This window comes from Argiope bruennichi, chromosome X2 (genome assembly GCF_947563725.1).
Source record: "Argiope bruennichi chromosome X2, qqArgBrue1.1, whole genome shotgun sequence".
NCBI classification, from domain to species: domain Eukaryota; kingdom Metazoa; phylum Arthropoda; class Arachnida; order Araneae; family Araneidae; genus Argiope; species Argiope bruennichi.
Genome location: NC_079163.1, coordinates 88,960,118 through 88,983,518, shown reverse-complemented (window position 1 = coordinate 88,983,518; position 23,401 = coordinate 88,960,118). Strand labels below are relative to the sequence as shown.

The 23,401-nt window shown below is 26.8% G+C and overlaps 1 protein-coding gene across 2 annotated transcripts; it reads right to left on the bottom strand.

The window, feature by feature from the left end:
• Positions 1-476: 476 nt before the first annotated feature.
• LOC129960328 (small glutamine-rich tetratricopeptide repeat-containing protein beta-like) lies at positions 477-22,861 on the bottom strand. Of its 2 annotated transcripts, none has more exons than XM_056073696.1 (12): positions 22,723-22,861; positions 14,102-14,195; positions 12,749-12,873; positions 6,699-6,765; positions 5,546-5,645; positions 4,368-4,472; positions 4,122-4,263; positions 3,217-3,285; positions 2,566-2,603; positions 2,128-2,259; positions 1,873-1,973; positions 477-832 (listed from the first exon to the last, which is right to left on the bottom strand). In XM_056073696.1, exons 2-12 carry the CDS (start codon positions 14,193-14,195, stop codon positions 819-821), a joined length of 987 nt encoding a protein of 328 aa, XP_055929671.1. In that variant the 5' UTR covers positions 22,723-22,861; the 3' UTR covers positions 477-818. The 2 variants fall into 2 exon arrangements, with proteins under 2 accessions (XP_055929671.1, XP_055929670.1); XM_056073695.1 differs by lacking the exon at positions 22,723-22,861 and adding an exon at positions 19,210-19,548.
• Between the last annotated feature and the right edge of the window lie 540 nt (positions 22,862-23,401).

Sequence of the window (23,401 nt, the reverse complement as noted above, 5' to 3'; positions counted from 1 at the left end):
AAAAATTATGAATCATATCGCAAGCATTAAAAGCAAAGTACGGACTTTTATTAAAGCCACTAGTCTAACTTCAATTTTAATACACATGATTCATAAATTCATGCTGATTCAATATAATCAGTTGAAATGTATAAAATGAGGGAAAAAAAATTATAACAGTATTCAAAGCTACTTAATTTGTTTTCTTTTTATTAAAATTTACCAATTCTATACACTGAGCAGCAGAATTATATATTGATGATCATGATAATTCTTCTTAGTACTTATATCTATATGATACCAATCTGTTTGACAAACTTTGATAAGACTTTCCATAGTAAACAAGAACGAATTTTATTCCTCTGGAATTGCAGAAGGCACTGTACTTTTCATCAAAATTAAAAAGTATAAAAAAAATTTTAATACAAATTTTTAAAGATTTGTCATTTTGTCTGAAGAAGCGATACAATCAAATCTTTAAAAGAAAGAATCGGAAAGAAATACTTCTCTTTTATTAATTAACAGTACAAATCTACTAGAATGAATTTGAACTTTATTGTAACACTGTAAAAAATATACGCAAATGCAAAAAGACAACAATTTCTTATATGAATATTACACTATTCAAAATGAGTTTAGAAGTTCAGCTTACACGTAATTTAAAATACAGATTAATTCCATATCATACATAAAAAAATCTTCATGTCTTTACCCTTCTTTTACATATTATTTTATGTTTCTTAGTGAAATTTTGCAGGTTAGCATCTTTACTGTACTGATACAGGAATTTGATGCAATCAACAGAAATTTATTACCCACAACTCTATTGAAGAAAATGACTATTTTGCAGAATCTGCAAGAGCAAAAGCAAAGATTAATAACTCAACATTATATATAGATATATTAAACACTAAATTACAAAAAAGAGTGATGTTGTGATAAATAGATATCAAACAATTATTCAAATCCACGAAATGGTCAATTTAATGAAAGGAATGTTTCACTAAAGCAGTTTCAGAAAAACTGCTGATTGTATCTCAATGTGTCGTAATGAAAAAAAATCGAAAAGCAAATGCAATATAAAATTAATTATCTTTAAAATCGTTTCCTTAGGGCAAAATTATCTCATGGTATTTAATCAAGCTTTACAGAATTTTTGCCATCTTAAAGAAGAAATGGAAAGCACTTCAGAATCGTTAGCAAGTAGTAGGAAGACTTGATGATAAGATTAAGTAAATTTTTTTTTAAAAAATCTTCAAATCCTTCAAACACATTAGGAATAGAATATTACGATAAAATAACCAATTTAAAAGTAGAATTTAATTTTACAAATCTATTGAGTGTCCAATAGCTTACTGTTTTCTGACTTCCATATGGGTGGTAAATTGTATTCCTATACTACAAAACATTTTTTTTTTTTTTTTTTTTTTTGCCTCTATATATTTAAAGTCCTATGTCTGGCATTTAAATTATATTTTCTATAACAAATAATTCAGCATTTTATTCTTAATTGAATGAAGACAGAAAAAAATCAGCAAAACAGTATATAAAATAAGTATTACAAATTTTTTTTTATCATTATCTTAATGCAAGACATTTATCAAAGTACAGGAATTTTAAAAAATTAATGATACATACAGTATATATCAAAACCTGTTTGAAACAAAGGTTTATATGACAGAATATTAAACTATAGATATTTAGTACAAAAAGCCTTTTTATCTAAAAAATATTGTACATTTCCTTAATCTCAAAATAGAGAAATGCCTATTTAAACTTGCACTGACGATTATACAGAGAAAAATTTATATATTAAATGTAAATTTCAATAATACGAAATTTTTCAATATAATGACATTCATAGGATAAAATGAAAATTTAAAAATTACCTACCCTTATTTTCTGGATTCGATGGATTTCTATAGGGGTTCTGCCTAAGTTGATCAATTAGATCTGGATTTGCAGCTTGCATCTGTGTAGCTAAATACTGACCACTAAAGGGGAGAAATAAAAGTGCTAAAGTAAATATGTGAAAAAGGAAAAGGTAGGTTAAATATGGATTAAATATATAAACTTCAGAACTGCTTTCACAACACTTAACAAGAAAAAAATAGCAAAAAATTATACATGACATTAAGAGCAACTCACGCTTCAAGCAACATATCCAAACTTCTGTTACCACCTGGAATGGAACTTGGAGGTGGAGTGGGAGGTTCAGGCACACTTGCATTAACAGCTGCTGCAACTTGACTCAATGACCCACCGAGTCCAGCAGAAAGTCTGAAAATCAATTTTATATCAGATAATATTATTAATGTAGAGGAATTACAACAATAAAATCAAATAATGTATTTTTCTACCATTACAAAAGTGAAGGGCAAAAAAGGCATAATAAATTTATTTAACGAAATAAATATAATAAATATATTTAATCACCAATATTTGAATTAAATACCTTGTATTAAAAAAACAATTTTCAAAAATCAAGACATTAATTTAATAAACAAATTACAATTTCAAATTTTGCAAATTTTGTTTTCTTATTATTTACTGCCTTCAATCAGGAAAAATTTTAACTCCACTTACGCACTAAGGATGTTGGGATCTTGCATGATAGATGTAGCCTAGAAAAGAGTGTGCACGTTAAATATCTAATGTACAAGAATAATAGCTGGAAAGTTAATAAATTATCATATGTAATATTTTATATATGTACATAATCATATCACATATTTCCTCCAAATTTTTTTCAAATAAATATTAACTAACAAATTTTTTTTTTTTTTTTTTCAATTTTACTTTAATAAAAGTTGAGTCTTCACAAATAAAAGAATTTCATTCATAAAAAATTAAAACTCTTATTTTAATATTGTTTAAGGAGAAGTAAATTTTATGTTTCATCTAAAATAACTATTTTCAAAATTAGCAAATAACATAAGTAAACAAAAACGTAAAAACATAAAAAACCATAGTAGAAAATACAACACAAAAAAGAACTCAGTTTGAACTTGCATTCCAGTAATAAGTAACTTAAATATAAAACCATTAAAATACAATAATGAAATCTTAATGAACCAATTTATGGAAGAAAAATGTTTACATTATTTCAATCAACTTCTTCACAGTAAAATTGCAATTTCATAATATTACACATATCCATATGTTTAGCAATCAGATAAAACTTAACAAGGTATATATATCTTTTATATATATAAGATATATATTTTACAAACTTACCATATTTCGAAAAGCAGGATTACTGAACAAAGTGTGCCAATCAACAGTACCAAGGGTAGCGAAATTAGCCTAAACGTAAGGGGCAGAGAAGAAATGATCAACATTAATGTTTATCACAAACAGCACTTAATATCAAATTAAAGGCAGTCGTTTGCAAATGACAAAAAAAATTATACTTCTAGAAATTTATTAAATTAATTTCTAGTAATTTATCAAATATGGCTACTAAAATGAATAAGTTAACAACATAATTAAGATTCCAAAAGACAAAATATCAGCATGTTAAATACAATCCTTTTAGCCTGGTTCAAAAACATTGTATCAATTAAAATTCTAGTTATAGTGAAATGTGATTATTGAAAAATGTCAGAAATACTTCATTGTTTGTTGTTTGTTAGCTATGTTACAACAGCATTAAATATGTAAATAATTGCAGATAACTTGGATGATTTCTAAATGAAAGCCCTAAAAATTTCATGCAAGCTCATTTCCTAACTAACCCTTTACAGTTGGCAGATTTCATTGATGGAAATACCAGCAGATCAGAGCAAATTTAGCGTTCGTAGTATTGAATAGTACTCTTTCATGTTTGGCGATTACACTGTTTATTTCTTTGAACACAAATTTTATATACAACGATTTCTGCGAAGATATGAAAACGAAAGCACTGCCGTAACACCGATCGCAAAGGCTTAAAACTTCAGAAATATTGACTTCCTTTAAAAAATAAAGTAAATAATGTTTAAAAAAATTAAACCTTCTGTCAAAAACAAAATAAATAGCTAATTATTTGAAATTTTATTATATATATTTCAAGAATGTAAAACAAATAAATATGAAAAATATGAATATTTGAGACAAGTTAAAATACTGGGTAACAAATATATCAACAATGAAATACTAACAGCTGGATTATTTGGCCTTTCCTTCTTTTCAATTGCTATTTTCAGGTTGCTTTGGTAACTCTCATTATTTGGTTCAATTTCCAAAGCCTGTTTGAATGCTTTTATGGCTAAATCATTTTGTTCCAAACTAGTGTAGGCTAAACTGTAAATAATTAAAAGGAAAATAAGCTTTATCATACATTTTTTTAAGTACTACATTTGAAATTCACAAAACGTATCTTGACATTAGAATTGCTAGTACATTACCCCATTCTACCATATGCTTTAGCATATTTCGGTTCAATTTCAACAGCCTTCTGACAATCCTTAATAGCATTATGAAAATCATTCAATTTGCTGTATGCAGCAGCTCTGAAATTACAATTTTGGTCTTTAATTCGACATATTTATTGAAATTATTAATTGCATTTTGATTCACAAACTTAAGCAATTTTTTGGAAACATACTATAAAAATATTTCTACCAATACTTTGTTCACCAATAAAACATTTAGAGTTTTACTACAGAAACGAGATTATAAATTTCTTCACAAAATTCCAACTGGAAATTTTCTAAATTAGATAGCTATATAATATCAGATCATTATTCAATCAGAAAAAAATTAATATAGAAATCTACCATTCTAAATAAAAGATTCAGTTCATAAAGACCAATTATATCAATCAGCCAACTCTATAAATTTCAGATAATGCCATCATCCACATTTGTTAAATTTACATAATATCTATAAATACAGAAATATGTATAAACCGAATTTAAAGCATAAAGGTTAAAACAAACAATAGGAGAAAGTTGATACAAAATAAATGGAGGAGAATAAAAATGTTTAAGTAGCTTGAAATCTCATGTCAGAATGAGTGCAAGTCCACCCTCACCCAAAAAAAAAAATATCATTGTTTGCTTTCAAACGGTCACTATTCAAATTATCATTTGTGGAAAATGGTTTTGCAACTAATGAAATTAGCAAAATCTAAACAAAGTTTATACATATATATGATCTGCATAAAAACTGCATAGAAAAAATTCTATACTGTTACATTAAAAAAGGAAACTACATTAATGTCAGATAAATGGATTTTGTAATTGTATTTTTTTTAATATATAAATTTCCACTTACTACAATATCTGAGCACATTTTATAAGACCCAAAATGAAAAAAAAAGCAATATATATATATATATATATATATATATAGTTTTTATTTTAATGAATATTAATTTGAAAAGTAATAATGCAATAAAGACACTTTTCAAAAACTATAATTCAAATATTTACAAAAAAAAGATTAAATTTCAGTGTATGTTTTCCTTGAAAAATTGACAAAAAATATTAATATTCATTTTAATTTAATCAAATAAATGAATGTTTAAAAAAATCTCCAGCTCAAGTAATTAAACTATTTAAAACAGAATTAATATCATTACCTATTACAGTAATATACTGCATTGCTTCCATCAATTTCAATGGCTGCAGTGTAATATCTGACAGCTTCAGAAAACTGATTGTTTTTCATTAAATTATTTCCTAAAATAACACAAATCATTTCAATCATAAGATAACAGTTGGTAAGATATTAATGTGGCAATTTAACAAGAAAGCTTCACTAATACAGCATCTAACAAATATAAAATAACCTTCCTTGACTATTGCTGTAAAATAAATGAAATCATAAAGTTCACAGAAAAATTCTGAAAATAACTGACAAAGTATTTATTGCCCTTTAAAAAACAACAAATCTTTTCACCAAAAAATAGTGAATAATTTTCCAGTTATCTTTCCTTTCTCATTAGTTTTTTATTTTTAACTTAAAAGTTTTGTTAAAAATTTTCAATTTTTTTAAACAAAAAAAAATGTAATCAAGAATTTTTATAATCATTTCTAAAACAGAAATGTTCTTCAACCACTTTCAAACATTAAAACGGCAGATAATGGAAAATATTTTTTTTCTATATCAATATTTTTTGTATCAACAATTTCCATCATAGAAAAAGTATTCTTTAAGTAAACTAGCAGCAAAATATTTTTTTTTTTCCTATATCCGTATTTTTTTGTATCAACAATTTCTGTCATAGAAAAAGTATTCTTTAAGTAAACTAGCAACACTGCAAATTATAATTCACATCTCTGCATACTTATTTATCACTAAATTTCATATTTAAATTTGAAGGAGATGTCAATAATGAATTTATGTCATTGCATGAATAAATAAAAAAACTCTTAAATTGAATTATAATTTTCACAAGCACTTAAATTTCATAGTCTTAAAATGGCATTTAATGCTAAAGGAAAGATTTTCTTATTAGTCGAAGTGTTAAAGAACTAAATGGGTTGCCCATATTCTCTATGAACATCAATCAATTCATTTGCCATCTAAGTGTGCTGTCAAATACATAAATGCTCTGATGATAATGCAAATGATAAACGCTTTAGAAAAGAAATTAAACAATATTTCCATTATAGAAATTTCAAAAATTAAATACATAAACAATACACTTTACATTCATGGATTTAAAGGATATTAAAAATCTTGAGGAACATTAGAAATTAAACTCTTAGATAAATATTAAATTAGCAAACCTAAATTCTTCATGGTTTCAGCTTTATTCAACGGTTCTTTATTAACTGCTTTATCATCAAGTTCATCCTAAAAATGAAAACATTATTAAAAAAATTCAAGCAATAATAACAAAAATTCATCAAACTTCAATTATAATAGATTCCATTCACTTACATTAAAATATTAGAATGTATTTAATGTGTACCCTCAGAATTATTTATAACTCAAAAAAACAGAATTTAAAATTATGAAAAAAATATAGCATGAACATAATGCACTTTTCAAAGGATAAAAAGCAAACACAGAACAAAGAAAAATGTGTCCATCTTGTACTGACTGAATATTCTCTTCAAATATTCTGCATTTTACTGGAATTATATGGCATTTAATAACTATTCAATCAAGTTGTAATGAAAGTAAAAAAAATTATTATTGGTTAAACCTGGGAAACAGGATTTTAGAAGATTATTTTTTCTCCAAAAATAATGAATTATTTTGTCTAAAAAAACATGGCAAATATAAAATGATATCCACGGATTCTCTTTGCAAAGAGAAAAGGCGAAACAGTGACGATAAATATAATTCAATAAAACCAAGATAAAGGAGGAACTTAGCGAACTGACAGGATGGCATCTTTACATTGAATAGATTTGCAAAAGAAATAAAAACAATACTTTCCTCTTGGATTGGCATTTTATTATGTATATCAAATATTTTCATCACTTGCAAAATATTTTTTACTTCTGCTTATGTTCCTTTTAACAATATTCAATTCGCACCTTCAAATTATAGTTGCAATAAATCGTTTGATCTATATTTACATCAGATCATCAGTTTCATTATGGTAAAAAGGCTAAAGCCACACAAAATTTCACCGCTTTTGAAATAACTGGTATTGCAGATTCTATACAACCATAATTTGCAATTTTAAATACCACAAATGATAGTAAATTTTAAATTGAATGAGTAAGTTACGAATTGCAGTGGCAAAAGCAGTATGAGGCTCTATATGCATTCCTTTTCTCATGCATACAATCTCAAAGTGTTTATTTCGATAAATATCTTCAAAATTACACATGTGTCTGTGTGAGCTTTCAAATCTGTCTGTTCTTAACAAGAAAGAACATGACAGGCAGGCCAGCTGCAGGGAATGAGTCCCCTTCATAGTATCAGAAGTGAGGAAAACCCTCCCCCACCCCCTTAGTCTGAAAATAAGGAGTGTTAAGTACAGTTTCTCCTGTATGAAATGGAGGTATGTGGGGTTGCTTCATATTCAGCTATGGTGAGCATGAATTTTGTGTTTATTGTTAATAGTGTTGAACTATTTTGGATTTAAGAAAGATGAATTACATCTCATCAATGAAGAATTAGATTTAACTGAATTCAGTGGCACAAAAAGTATCAGTTTAAAAAATCTAATTAAAAATTGCGATATGAATTAAATTGAAACTGATTTTTTTTCTAAGTATAATACATTGTGTAGTTGAGGGGAAAAAAACTTGAAAAATTAAACAATGGACTTAAGTTGGAATTAGAGAAAATTAGTTCCAACTCTAGGCATAAGCACTCTAACAAACCTAAAGTGAGATAGGGCCATCTAAAATTAATTTACAATATTTCATTAAAATTGTAAAAACCCATAAATCCTTTAATACAAAAAATATGCTCGAAGAATTAAATCTGAAACTTTTTTGATTTTATTCACAAAAAAGACTGCGAAGTTAAGGATTTTCAATACCGAGACTATTTTTTTTTACATTTTTATAGATTGAGAGATAATTATTTACGATATTAAGAGTTAAATAATTGAGAGAAATTCCAAGTATTATTTTAAAGAAATGTCAACAAATCCTTTCAATAGAGTCATAAATCACAAAATGAAAATTATATACAATTCACTCCGATGTTAATTGAATATTATTGTCAATTGTGTGACTCAAACAACTTTAAATCAGAGTGAGATTTAATTCTGGCAGATAAAATCTGTAGTAAACGTGATCACGAATTAAAAATACATATTACTGTTAAACAAGGGGTAATTGGGTACAAACTCAGCAATGAAGAACGGAATACGACATTTATCTCTCACCCAAGGATAAAACCAAATTTACACTATTAAAAAAAACAAGACATAAAAGAAATTATGGGTATAAAGGCAATTCCAATTTTTAAAAATGTTTCAAACATTTATGCGTCGAAAGTGAAGAATGACAATAAATGCATTCAGTATAAGGAAACGAGAGATAATCATTCTTTGAATGAACGCTGGACGCCCCAAGTTTCAGAAGATTTTTGTTAATGAGAGAAAGAAAATCTTAGAATTGTATAACTTGTGTTATAAATATTTTTCTGAAAATTGTAATGCTAAAAGGTATAATGCAAAGAATTATTTCTGCTGAAAGTTTTGCCATTGTTACACAGCCAACGAAACCTTAAGATTCCCCATTGAAAACTGATGAGCTAGAGCAGAGTAATAATTCCTCAGTTTTGAAATCAAGTGTATTTTGTACAATGTAAACATATTTGAAAACCATAAAAGGTATGAATCTTTCCACTCTTAAGATATAAATTAAATCGTTGGCAAATAGCTGGAAAAAAGTAAATTTGTTTTTAAAAAGGCTCTAAAAGATTATTTTTTATTATAATTCAACTTAATTAGCTCTGGGAGGCTTAGGTCCTAAGAAGTTCCAATTATGTTATTTTTACAAAACAAAAAAGTATTTATTAGAAGCAGAATTAAAGAAAATAAAATATCTCACAAATACAATAGGACGGCATCATCTATATAGAATTGATACCCACATCTTAAAATAGTTATAAATTTTTAAGTAGCCTTAAAAACCCTTGCATCCTACTTTTTAATTTTTTTTTAACATTCCGTTTACAAACATTCGTCTGCAAAATCATACTAAAGCATGAAATACTGTTAAAACTCATCACATACAGAAATTCATGTAAATATTACAAACCACAAAAGTAAGTAATTTATTTTTAAATGAATTCTTAAATCATCAAGAAATGGTGTCAACACTTTTCTAGAAAATACGAGTATACTTTAGTGAAGACTTTAAATTATTTTAAAATGTGGAGGAAATCTCCTTTATAATGTTTAAAAACTTCCTTAATATTAAGAGTTCAAAAGTTTACATCAAGCCCGCTATACCGACTGCAAATGATACCAGTAAAATAAACACCCAGGATGCTTAATGGGTGATGAAGATGTCAGAATGGCAAAATCTAGAATGCTCAATTTTCTCTCCCTGGTAATCCGATTGTGTCTTTACGCAGTAGTTTTCTCTTGAATTGACGCCACTCTTCCCCGATATTGACACAATCTCGTGAAGACCAGACTAACTGGCACAATCAATCAGTGGTTAGAACGATTTACTAAGCAGTAGGCGGGTTTAAGATTATGGAAGAGGGATGCAGAATATTTTTTTAAATAATGTGACCACAATATAGTTTTTATAAACTTTTTAAACAAATTTGAAAGAAACATCTGAAAGAAGACATAAAAACAAAAGTTCCTATCGTGCTTTTTTTTTTTTTTTTTTTTACGTATGATTTTTTTTTTCTTTTCTTTTTTTCCCCTAAAATTGTTTAAATGTCGAAATTGAAGTTTTGTGACATTTAAAGGTGCTTTAAAAAGTCGGGTGAAAAAAATCCTTAGGAAAAAAAATCTGCGTTTTTATTCCATCTATCAATCGTCACCAAATCATTAAAAAAAAGCAACAATAAACGAGAAATGCCGAAAAGTACTTTTCGCCATAATATGACATTGCATTAGAGATTGTAGGTGACTTGTACACGGCAGCCTTAACAAATAATCCGATTCAAACCAATAAAGAGATACAACAGATAATGCAGCTATGTGGATCCCCCACACCTCATCTCACGCCGATTCCTATGAAAACCGCTTAAGTATTGATGTCTTAATTGTCTCTGGTAATTGAAGATTTCTGGCTTCAAAATATAGACATGTTCTGCATTCTTACGATTTATAATTTGAAAAGTGCTGGCTTTAATTTCAGAAAATTGAGATCCAAAAGTTGTGAGAAAAATTATATTCAAAATGGACTTACTGAGGTTGAGAAAGTTAGCTTTGTGAATATACTAGGGCTAAATTGGAGCCCTAATCGAGATGTTTTATCTTTTGAGTTGAAAGATTTAACAGATTGTTTGAAAACACTGAAAAGTGACAAGCACTGTATGCACTTTTGCAAGCACTCGCTTATTAATAGTAGCAAGGATTTCCGATCTGACTGAATTGATAGCACCATTTACCATGCAAAAGAAAAGTTTTTTGCAGGCATTATGAGAGAGAGGAATAGATCTTGATCATTTACCAAGGGATTTGCAAGAAAAATGGCTTAAATGATGTCATGAGATGAGATTGAAAAGTTAAGGGAAATAGTAATATCAAATAATTGCTTAAGAGATTTTTAAAATGAACAAGGAAAGGTATGTGTTCTGTGGAGCAGCAGCAGCTTAAGTTTTTTTTTTTTTTTTTTTTTTTGACAAGATGGAAAGATTGAGAAAACAATCATAACATCTGGAAGAGAGTAGAGAAGTTTTTAATCAAAGCTATGCAAGCAGTTTAATGTGCTGATTAAAAATGAGGAAATAATCAAAACAAGCCCAGTTAACAATTGGAGGAAATAAACCACTTCATGGTTCTTAGGATTTTCAGAATGTGTTCCTGGGTCTTTGAAAGATAAAATTTAAATTCCTATTTGTGAAAGAACTACAGAAATATCCCTTATGTAGATATTACATGTATTCTACATATTGATGAAGTAAAATTGAAAGTAAACTAAGTAAATTTTAAGGAATTTCTTTTGGAGCATATACTGACATTTAATCTAAGTTCCAGATATGTAGCAGGAATTCTACATCTGATCTAGAAATGAGTGTTTAATTGATTAATTAATTAGATGAATTAAGTGTTTTTATTTAATGGTAGAGTTTTGGTAAAAGTGGTAAATTTTAGAGCAATAAGATGTCCCAGAATTTAGAAAGTAAGTATTCATCTAAAGGACTGTGATGTGCAATTATTTTTTATTTTTCTGAATTGTAGTAAATATAATTATGCATGTAACTAATTTCTATGCCCATGTGTTTTAAATAATTTCGAAATGAATGAAGTCATCTTTATACCTGTTCTAAACTCTTTTCCGTGAGGGTATTATTTAAGTTAATAGATTAAATAACGTTATTCATTTTGTAAGTTTCCATTATTTATCTGAATGAAATTAGTTTATTACTGAACAGATGTTGGCTCAATTTAAGATAATTAAATTTAAAGAATGTGTGATTTCAGTGTTTGAAATATTGAAAATCAAAACTGTCATTATTTGCTTTCATTTTATAAAATTGAAATTGTGGTTTATTGCACTGGACGACTTAGTCATAAGGAGACAAGATGTTACAAATTACAATGTCAAATGCAGAAGGCGCCACTGCATTCATTACTTTTTGCTTATACATAATCTCACAATCTTTACTTGTATAGCACTAATTTCTGTAAATACCTTCACTAATAAACATATACATGTGTGTGAGTAAGCTTTCGAGTCTATCCATTTTTAACAAAGGTCAATGTCATGCACATACCAACTGCAGAGAATAAATTCCTAAAAGCTTAATTATGATTTTTTTTTTTTTTTTTTTTTTTTTTGCTTATAGCTATTTTAATTTGCGGTTTGATTATCAACCCAAGAATGAGTAAATAAATTACTGAATTGCTAAAAGTAGAAAAGTCAGATTATCAATTTTCTTTATTTTTATTTTGCTACTTAATTTTTATTGCAAATACGTCAGACTTACAAGAAATTACAAATAAAGCATATTCCCAATTAATTAAAAAATATTTAAAGAGTATAAAATATCAAAATTCTTTACTAATAAATTTTGTAAAAACATTTGTTTCGAACAAATTATGAATATTGTTAAGTTTTTCTAAAAATATCTGTAGTAAAAATGCTAAAGAAACTGCAAACTACAACAACTTTAATTTCTTGGATAAATTCAACTGGTTCTTTCTACATTATGCATGACTATTATAACATACCTCATTACGTGTTGGTAGAAGGGCACCGTCAAAAATTTCTTCTAGAGAGTTAGGAAGAATGTACTGAGCTGTTTTAGGACTATCGTAATCAACATCATATGCTGTTTGTAAGCACTGTACAGCAACTGAAAAAGGTTGACAAGTTAAATGCACAAATTAATTAAAAATATATCAGTCATCATAAAAGATGTAAATTTTTAATTTTATATTTGTCAGTTCCAAGTTACCCTATCAAGGGCATTCTTCAGTTGGTGCAATTATAAAATTCACTATTCACAGAATATGAAAAATATTTAAATATATAACATTGTAATTTAACAGAATTAAAAAAAAATCATTTGAACATATGGAATTACAAAACCTGCCTGCCTATCTACAACTGCAATTTTTATCAATAAGATGCTCAAGTCTCTCACAGCAGGATTATGGAATATGAAATTTTTTTTCTTCAAATCGAATCTAAAATTCGTTTTAGGATAAAACTTTGATAAATGAATTTAATGATGAAATCCCAAAAAATTTTATGACTATTGTTTCATAAATTCTATCAAAACAGAATACAATTTCAATATGCTATGATAAACAGCAGAATCTGCACGCTAATCAATTGCAAATAATATTTTTTGAAATAGGTGAATAAACACTTTCATAGTCAGAATTTTAAAAAATTATGAGGCAGTTTGGAAATTTTAAAGAAATCTATCACAATTTTTATAGTTTTTTTAAGTTCACTTTTACTAACAAAGTTATATCTTATTAAAATAATCATCTAGCATATAAGAGGGGAAAAAAATGAAACGTATACTGAAATCAAGAATACTCCAATATACTTGATGAAAAAAATATTCCCTATCCATATGAATGCCAAAAACAGAATCGAAAAGTTTTTTTTAATATACATTTTTTAATCAATTGTGAGACTATATCAATGACAGATATCTAATGAAAACAATACCCTTTACTATTTTCTTCAACCAAAGAAAACAAGTATGGGAGTATCTCTACAGAGAAGCTCAAATCAAGTGGAACATGACATGCTTAAGACTTTTAGACCAGTATGCCAAAAGGACACCACAATGTTTTTAAATCTTAGACACTGACTTTATACGTAAATAGTCATCCTATTTTGCAATATTCAGTTAATCAACAAATAAAATTATTTTATAAAGCAATTACAAATTATAAAATATATTAAAAATGCAATCCTAGAGGTTTAGAAATTGAAATAATTTATAACTACATTATTAAAAAAGTATCAAGTTATCTAATGTACTTTAAACATTTGAACTTTCAGCCCTTTAAATCATAAAGAAGTTACTGTGTACCGATTAATTTTTAAATCCACAATTTTACCTTCCAGACTTTCTTTTGTGTCAAGACTTGTCAGTCTGTCAGATTCCTTTTTCAAAAATCCTATGATTGAGACAATTAATTTCATATTAGGCATCTATAAAAAAAAGAAATATAATTAATTATCATATCTTTATAAATTAACAAAGAATACAAATAAAATTAAAAGCAGAACTCCATAAAAAAAATTAAACATGAATCAAATTAACAACAATCTCTCCTTTTTATATACAATTTTACTTGCACCTTTAACTTGTGTTATCAGGAAATTATATGTTATTATCTCAATCAAAAAATAATTCAAACTTTAAAAGAGTTTTTTAACATATCAAATAAAAATTCCAAAGAAGAAATTAAGAGCATTTCAAATTTTGGAAATGTATAAATAAAAAATAAAATTTACACAGATATCCTAAGCATAAACAATTCTAGCTACAAAATTTAAACAATCAATCATATTTTAATTTGTTTATACAAAAACAAATGCTTTTATTATATAAACAGTATTGCAGGATTCGCTTATTTTTAAAGTTAAATACCGAACTATTCAAGTTAAATCAAATTCCCAGTCTTTAATAGAGAAGTCATTAATTTAATGAAATTTAGATATTACAATTAAAATTTAATATTTTCATTTAAAAGTATACTTTATCATTTCCCAAAGTACAAAAAAATAGCTAAACACATTTATCGCTACGGTCGAATATTGGATATAAATTCCATGACAAGACAAAAGCAATTTTTCTCGCCATTGGAATTTTTAATGCAAAAAAATAAATAAATAAAAAATAATTAAATGAAAAATGGGTGAAGGTATTTCCCCAGACATGTATTAGAAAGTTCAACTTATCTAAACAAGCATAAGAGACCAATTTTCGCACCCAGAAACCTGTTATTGGTAATACCTGAAAGGCGAGATATCTCGTCTGTATTGTAGAAAGTGTTAAATAATATAACTTTCAAAATACACAGGGTGGTCATAAAAAAAGTTTATGGATATATGGACTTCTAATGGCTGGTCCATTCAACTGATCAAGATAAGATTTCAGATATTTTGTGCATGCATAATGCATCTGTTTTCTGCGATACATGAACCATTCCAATGCTCTTTAGAGTTTTCGCATGTGCTAAATATTTCATGATGTTAAAATGGGCTTTGCCATTAAACATGTTGAGTTTCTGCACCTATAACTGTAACTGTGAAAACTGTTGTGTTACTGTTCACAGAATCATGCACTCATACCTATAAATAACTATATCTGAAATCTAATCTTCATTGGTTGAACGGACCAACCACTAGAGGTCCACATATAGGCAAAGTTTATTTATGACCTCTTTGTACACACTTTGACACAAGTTCTGCTACAGAATACAAACAGCAAATATATATTCAAAATAGAGAACATTCGTGAAATTTTTGATTATATTAGGCTAGCTAAAGAGAAATTGTATTCTTTTTTGCCAATAATATATCTTAAAGATAATTGAAATATTTGTAATAAACTTAAAAATCCTTACACATTTGTAGACTAGCTATACACCAACCAATTGACAATTACTAAAATTCCCCATGTGTTTGGCTATTGGCTAATCATAATATCTAATGTTTTAAAAGGGGGAGAACATTCATGAAATTTTTCATTATATTAGGCGAGCTAAAGAGAAATTGTATTCTTTTTTGCCAAAATAAGGATGGACAGTCAATGAATGTAATAGATTTCATTATAAATTCAAATTTCACTATAAAAAATGAACACTGTTTTGACAAAAGAAAATGCATTAGAATATTTCTTAATGCTGACAATGATTTCTATATCAAAAAAATCAAAAACATTGTTTTTGCCATATCTTACACTCTTCAAGATCATAAAATAGTTAATTGATGGGCATAGTTAATTTTTCGTATTATTATTACAGAACTGTCAAATTAAGTTTGCTTGATTTCAGTCAAGATACTCAGATATTTCACCATATTTAACAGAACCACATTAAATTAATGAGATCAAAATAATGATATTAATAATTTACAATTACCATTTAATGACATGAGAAATACATGGTAAATCAAAAATAATGAAACAAAAGTATGAAAACTATTTTTTTTTTTAATTCCATACAAGAAGATTGGTGACTAAAGTACTTAACGTTCTTAAATTTCTCACTATCATTCAAGTAAGTTTTATTTAAAAATATGAAGAAAATAGTCCATTTTAGAAATTCAAAACAATCAATAAAATGAGGAACATCTAATACAATATCTAACAGGGGGAGGGGGGGAATACATGTACCATATGCAATGAATCTATTAAAAACTCTTCAAAAGCAGATAATTTCCAATAGAAAATACTGCTATCAATCTATTGGAATCTTATACATACCTATTCAAATATGTACATTAATTTAAGGGTACAATGGACATTGAAACCAAAATTTCTCAATTTTTGAGGTTTTGTTTTGAAATTTATATGGTAATTGCATTATATCAATCTAATACTGAAAAAAAAATTCATCAAAATTCATTGATAACTTAAAAATTTTTTTGGTAAAAATTGGAGAAAAAAAAATTAAATATTCTAAAATTTCAAATTGTTCCATGCGCATAAAAATATAACATAAATTAATTATTTTTTATTTTTTCAGATACATTTTTTAATTCTACAAAATATTTTGCATACTTAAATTTATTCAAAATATGATTTTCAATTCAAAATTTGAAATATTTGACAATTTTGAAAAATTTAAAAAAATCAGTACAGTAATATTACTCGAGGCCTTCAGTAAAAAATTTTAATACTCATAATTCATCTATAAATGCAAAATTATATTATTTTATGTTTATACAGCATAACAGAAAAGTTTCAGAGTTGTAACTAAAAATATGATGCGCATGGAAATTTGAAGGGCATCATAAAATTTCATTTTGAGAAAAAGCTAAAAATACATTTGAATGATCCCTACAGAACAGAAACAAAATTAAAACAACTCAAATTTATTAAATATACAAGTTTATTAAAAGAATTATTTATTTTATGAAATATATACAAATATACATACATAATATTTATGTAAGAATGCACAAAGCATATACAGGAAATACTACTGGTAAAGCAAAACTAACTCCTTTTTTCATTTAAAAAATACAACCCTCAAATAAAAAGATTTTTTAATATCATTTCATGAACCATAAATATTAATTTTTATTTATCTAAAATTTTTAAATTATATATGCAGCCATAAACAAATTCAATACAAAATATGAAGCAAATCAAAATGCACCTGCTGTATAAGTTACAGCCTCATGTTTTGCTTCTAACCTTACATTTGCTTGTTTTTTTAACTTTTTTTTTCATTTCTTTGTTTTTATATTATGCCAAGGATTTTTTTGTGCTGCTCTTTTCTGGTTCTTTTTCTGACCTATGATAAAGCGAGAATCATCTTTTGATATATTTTCTTCAATCAAGCAAAGATTTTTTAAATATCCCAGATTATACACTCTAACAGCTTTACTTATACCCAACTCTAATCTTTTCTTTTAAACGAATACTTCTTTTAGGCACGTTTGTAATTTAATTTGTAATGTAATTTAAAATAGAGAAAATATCAATTTTAGCACTGTAAAAAATTGTTTATGCATTCAATTTCAAAGAAAGAAACGAGTAATTTGAATATGAAATTTATGACGAACAAATCAACAAACCAAAACAAACAACAAGAGAAAAGAAGAAGTTGAAGTTTTTAACATCTGTCATTGTAAAAACAAAACAATAAAATAAAAATTGCCAATAAGGCTCACTAGCAGCACTTGGTGGAAAACGAAACTGTGTCATACTGCAGCTGTACAAATGTAAACAAGTGGGCGTGACATCCTAATATCAATAAAGAAATGCTAATATTGCGTGAACTAATTAAGATATCAAAATAATTCTTTTTGCAAACGATAGCTTACACTCTAAATATACATAAAAGATCAAAATAAAAAAAAATCGCAGATTTCATCGATTTTTCACATTTTCATCGTCCATTGTACCCTTAAATATGTATGGCAACCAACATCATAAATAAATTATGTGAATGAATAGCCATCCCCTTATCCAAAAAAATGGTGCATCATAAAATTGTAACTAAGCTATAAATAATGTGTGGCCAAATACAATTTTAACCATCAGTCAAAATCTTTAAATCTGATCTCATCAACATGCCCTCAATATTATTAAAACAGTTATAATTTGCCAATTCTTTATTAGACTGTTAATAAAAATGGCTGAAAATAAATTATCTCTGGTTACTACAATAAAACAAGCACGACCTTTCATGGGAATATTTGTTTTGATGTTATAAATAGATGATGCATTTATAATATTTATTTCCATAAAAAGCACTGAATACTATCAACATAAACAACTATAAAACCTAGTCGGTCTCTATCTTTGTAAGTTCCAATTTGGAAATTCTACAAAGGTAATAACAGAACATCAATTTAACTTTTTGAAGAAGAATGATCAAAAAGACATCTGCTTAATGATGACTAGCAAGAGTTTGCAAAGGAATTTCAGGCTTCAAAATAAACTCCAATGCTATTTTCTTTTCTACACCAATTCGAATAAGTTAAGAATTTAATTGAATTAGAAAATTGTAAAAGTGAATAAACTATACACTTTTCTACTTTCATCATATTAAGACACTAGTAAGTAGTTGTCTAGTCAACTTATGAAAAAGTACAAATTACAGAAATGTGCCCCAGTCTTTTGCTAAATAAAGAAAAAAAGATCTCTAGATAAGATCTTTCTAGATAATCACACATATTTACAGGAGAAATTGGGAGTAAAAGACATTCTAAGAAACTCTTAAGAGGGAGAAATACATAAAAACTGCTGTTATTGAATGGTAATCTTCTGCTAAAAAAAAGTTACACTAATTAACAATAAAAACATGCAAAACAACAGATGCAGCTTAATTTTGTATTGATATATAGCAAATGTATGACAAATGAACATTGAGTAGCCAACATTGGTGGGTATACATGAGGTTAAATCACATCTAAATAACAATTATGTATGTAAATTCAATCATACAATAAAATTACAACTTTAGATAAGAAATTGTGACTGTACCTCCATGCTTTCCTGATATTTTCCCAGTAGATTATTTTTACTTATACTTCAACTAATTTTCATCCAATATATTCTTATCTGGAAGCCTGGTGGCGTAATGGTAGCACTTAGCGCTCCCAATGCACAGGTCCGAGGTTCGATCCTCGGACCTGTGGGCCAAGTAGTAGGCAAGGTCGACTCAGCCTTTCTTCCCTTCAGTGGGTCGATAAACTGAGGACCAAGCATGCTTGGGAACTAAACACTGAGGGTTCCGCGTTAGGATCACCACCAAACCGGGACATATGCCTTGCACCTCAGGGCCCTCAGGCAAGAAAGCAGATGTGGGCACTGTAGGCCTTGGCCCACTTGGGCTGTCGTACCACAGAGTTTAGTTATATTCTTATCTGACATTGGAGGATAAAAGTAGTAGAGGCCACACACATATAAGCATAAAAAAAATATTAATTCCATTTCAATTTATTTTTTTTATAAAAGTTCATGATAAAACAATTATAAATCTCTTTCTTATTCATAATCAACAATTATTGTAACATTTAAATAGTTAAATGACACAGTAATGTTTTATTCAATAACTGTTCCAATTTTAAACTTTACAACAGGCATTGGTGTTCTGGTGGTAAGGATAACAATTAACAAAAAACATACAAAATGCAGAAGTCTCTTCTTATGTCACAGAAGTATAAATAAAATAAACATTCCAAGAAATATCTCAAAATAATTTAGAAAACTAATGGTTCTGGCTCTGAAGAGAAAAAAAAAAAAAAAAAAAAATCAATAAATCCTTGTAGTATAGAATATATTCAGTTAGAAACAGCATTAACTACACAGACACAAACCAAGATATACATAAATTATATCCTTTTTTAAAAAAATCCACATTGAAAACAGTGGCAGAAGAAACCTACATTAAGACAAAAAAATAATTGAGAAATTAATTTATTTTGTAATATTGAATGAACTGTAGTCTACGCAAGTTGTAATTTCGAATATAATACGATGCAAGACTGCAGCACAGAAATGCAAGAGACTTTAAATAGTACAGATATTTTTACATGATCATAATCAATTTTCCTTCAAGGATAACTATACAACTGTATTTCCATATCCTAATATTTCCAAGAAATATTTTATTGTAATAAGTAGAAAAGCATCTCTAACAAAAGATACATTAATCGAATAATAATAAGTCTGCAAACACTATTACACAAGCTACTGATTTTAAAGTCCAAAATAATAGATATGCCACAAGCTTAGAACATAAAGAAAAAAATAAATAAATAAAGCTAAACTTTATAAAATAATGAATTGAACAAATTATCAACATTGAGAAGCAAGAAAGATAACTGAACAATAAAATAAACATATTTACACTAAAAGTGCTTGAGATATTAAAAATATTTTAGAATTATTATATAAAAGGAAATTAATTAAACTCAAGGTTTATAAAATTCAATTCAGAAAGTGCTGCAATTCGTATTTTCCTGAAATATGTCATGTCTCAAATAATTTTTACCTTGTAAAAACACGCAAAAAAAAAAAAAAAAAAAAATCGATACACAAATTTAAAAAAACACTAAAAAGAAAATTTTAAAATGAAAGATAAAAAAAATTATATAGCATATAATCATTTGAGAAAATGTGCAAAAAAAAAAAAAAAAAAAAAAAAAGTAACAAATTACAAGATAAAACTGCATTTTATGCCAAATAGTGAGTGAATGAGTAGCTTTTTATGGCAAAAGGCAATTATAATTGTAAAAGAAAGGAACAAATAGGGAAAAAAAATCCTGAATATTATATTAAGGCTAGTTTTATTTAAAAAGAGAGAAGAAACGTCATTATCAATGTGTTCGCATAATCTGAAAATCAACAACTATTTAAGCATCTGTTCTTAAAAAAATTTTAAGATAAAAGGTAAGAAAATTTCAACTTTAAATAGGACTCGAAACTTTATAATTATGAATACTTTTATCAGTCATGAACCCTTACGATAATAACATATTTGTCATTCTTAACCTTTTTTTTTTTAGTCAAAAAGCAAAATGTTTAACCGAGTTTAAACAAATTCTAGTTCTAGCTTCTTTTTTTTTCAATTTACTGAAAAAATAAATAAAAAGGTATGTTTTAAATAATGAATAAAAGCCAATATTATATTAAAAAATATCCTATCATTAGAAACTAATAATTTCTTATATTCTGAGCACCTTCCATAAAGATTTATGTTTTTAGCATTTGCTACTTCTATTCTCACTAGTAAACTGTTATTGAAATATAAAATTTAATTACAGTTTTCGAAAAAAAGAAAGTTGTAAATACAATAGGGGGGAAGTAAAATTAAGTCTTAAATAAAATACACAAATACATTTTAGACAACAAGAAAGAAATATTATCATTATGAACATTTCCTTACACTTTGAAAACATGAAAATAATTTAAATATTTGCATCTCTATATTTATATTTAAACAGGTACAAAACAATACAAATATATTATTCTGAAAATCTGAACTGAACGAAAACCAAAACTGAACTCCTAATATATTCAAAACTGAAGAACAATTTTATTACATGTTTCCTTTAACTGCTAAAATCTACGATAACACCTTAAATGTTTGCCGTTCTAAATTCTTGCTTTAACTGGTAAATAGCTATAAAAATCCATGAAAAGAGCTTTATTTTTTTTCTCCTTATGTTTGTTTACAACTACAAAATTTCAATAAGGAACAGTTCTCTGTACAAAACTTGCATAAGGCAGCAGAAATTTTAACAAATTAAGCTGGGTTCCTAAATTCATATCTAAAAGAACAATATTTTAACAAATATTAATAGATTCTTTAAAAATCTATAAAAATTGCTTTTTATAGTCTACTTTTGTTTTTATTTGCAAATTGTAACATAAACGAATGCACAAAAGCTAAAAGAATGCATAACTTGGACCTCTAAGAAATAATCGTATTTTATTAGTTAGTAACAAATTTACACCTATGAATTACTTTTCTTGCAGAATAAGCATTACTATAAATGAATATAAATGGTACTTAAAATTACTTATAATAATAATTCAAAACATAAATAAAGAATTGTAGAACACTGGTTCATGTTAAGCATTAAATATTCATTAATGTATCGATAAATATTCAATATATTGAGGGAAAAAAAATCAAAATTCTTGAATATTCATTATATGAGAATATGACAGGAAATTAAGAATGGTAAAACGATAATAATCGATGAAATATATTTTCCCAGTTTTAAATTTGAAAACGAAGTTTCTCTTTAATGACAAAACATAATAAAATGTGTACACAAATTTATCATACATTTCACTCCGATTATCAAATAAAAATTAAAATATATACGGGACGGTAAGGAATTTTGTAAAGGAATTTTTCAATAAAAATTGGATACCAAAACAAATATTGAAAACTGAATAAAACTGTGCTCCAATAATACACAATCCATTCGTCATCAAAGAAATAATATAATTTCATACAAAAAAAAAATGACTGCAAAATACCTTGAATCACCGATTAAATTCCAAAAAAACAACAACAAGAAAATAATGTAATTCGTCGTAGAACTTGGATCACCGAAATTTCGAAGAGAAAAAAAAAATACGAAACAGTTAACATATGATGACGAACCGAAACGCAAAGTAAAAGTTCTGGTAAGGCTACGGTTTTAAACTTTATATTATTTAAAAATTCAGTAATGTAATATTAAGAAACAAGAATATATAATTTAATTTAAAATTTTTATTATATAGCTTTTTTCGAAGCTAAAAGAGAGAAATATTCAATACAATAACATAACCTTTTTATCATAATGGTTTTTGATTAATGAATGATAAGGAAAATTGTAATATGAGTAGCGTTTTTTTTTTTTTTTCAGTATTTATAGAGCTTTCAAACATTTCATTTTACAAGTTTTATCCTGTCGCTACTAATCCGGCCCATTTCGTCTGTGAAAGTTACTCCTACCGTTTGAATATCTTGAATAAACATGGATGGTGTGAGAGGTGTTAAGTCGTCTGGATCTTCTGATAAATAGTTGAGTGGTCTTGAATTAATAACTGCTTCCGCGTCACAAAGAATTGTATTTAATTCTTCGAAATTTATGAACGCTTTGCCCAAAATTCTCCTTAAGATTTTCTTCATCATTTGGACCAGGCGTTCCCAAAAATCTCTACACCAAGA

Coding starts and splice junctions, on each gene's coding strand:
- LOC129960328 (XM_056073695.1), bottom strand. Junction 5,646..6,698: donor TGAAACCATGAAGAATTTAG/GTTTGCTAATTT, acceptor GTGTTATTTTAG/GAAATAATTTAATGAAAAAC. Junction 4,473..5,545: donor GCAGTATATTACTGTAATAG/GTAATGATATTA, acceptor TTGTAATTTCAG/AGCTGCTGCATACAGCAAAT.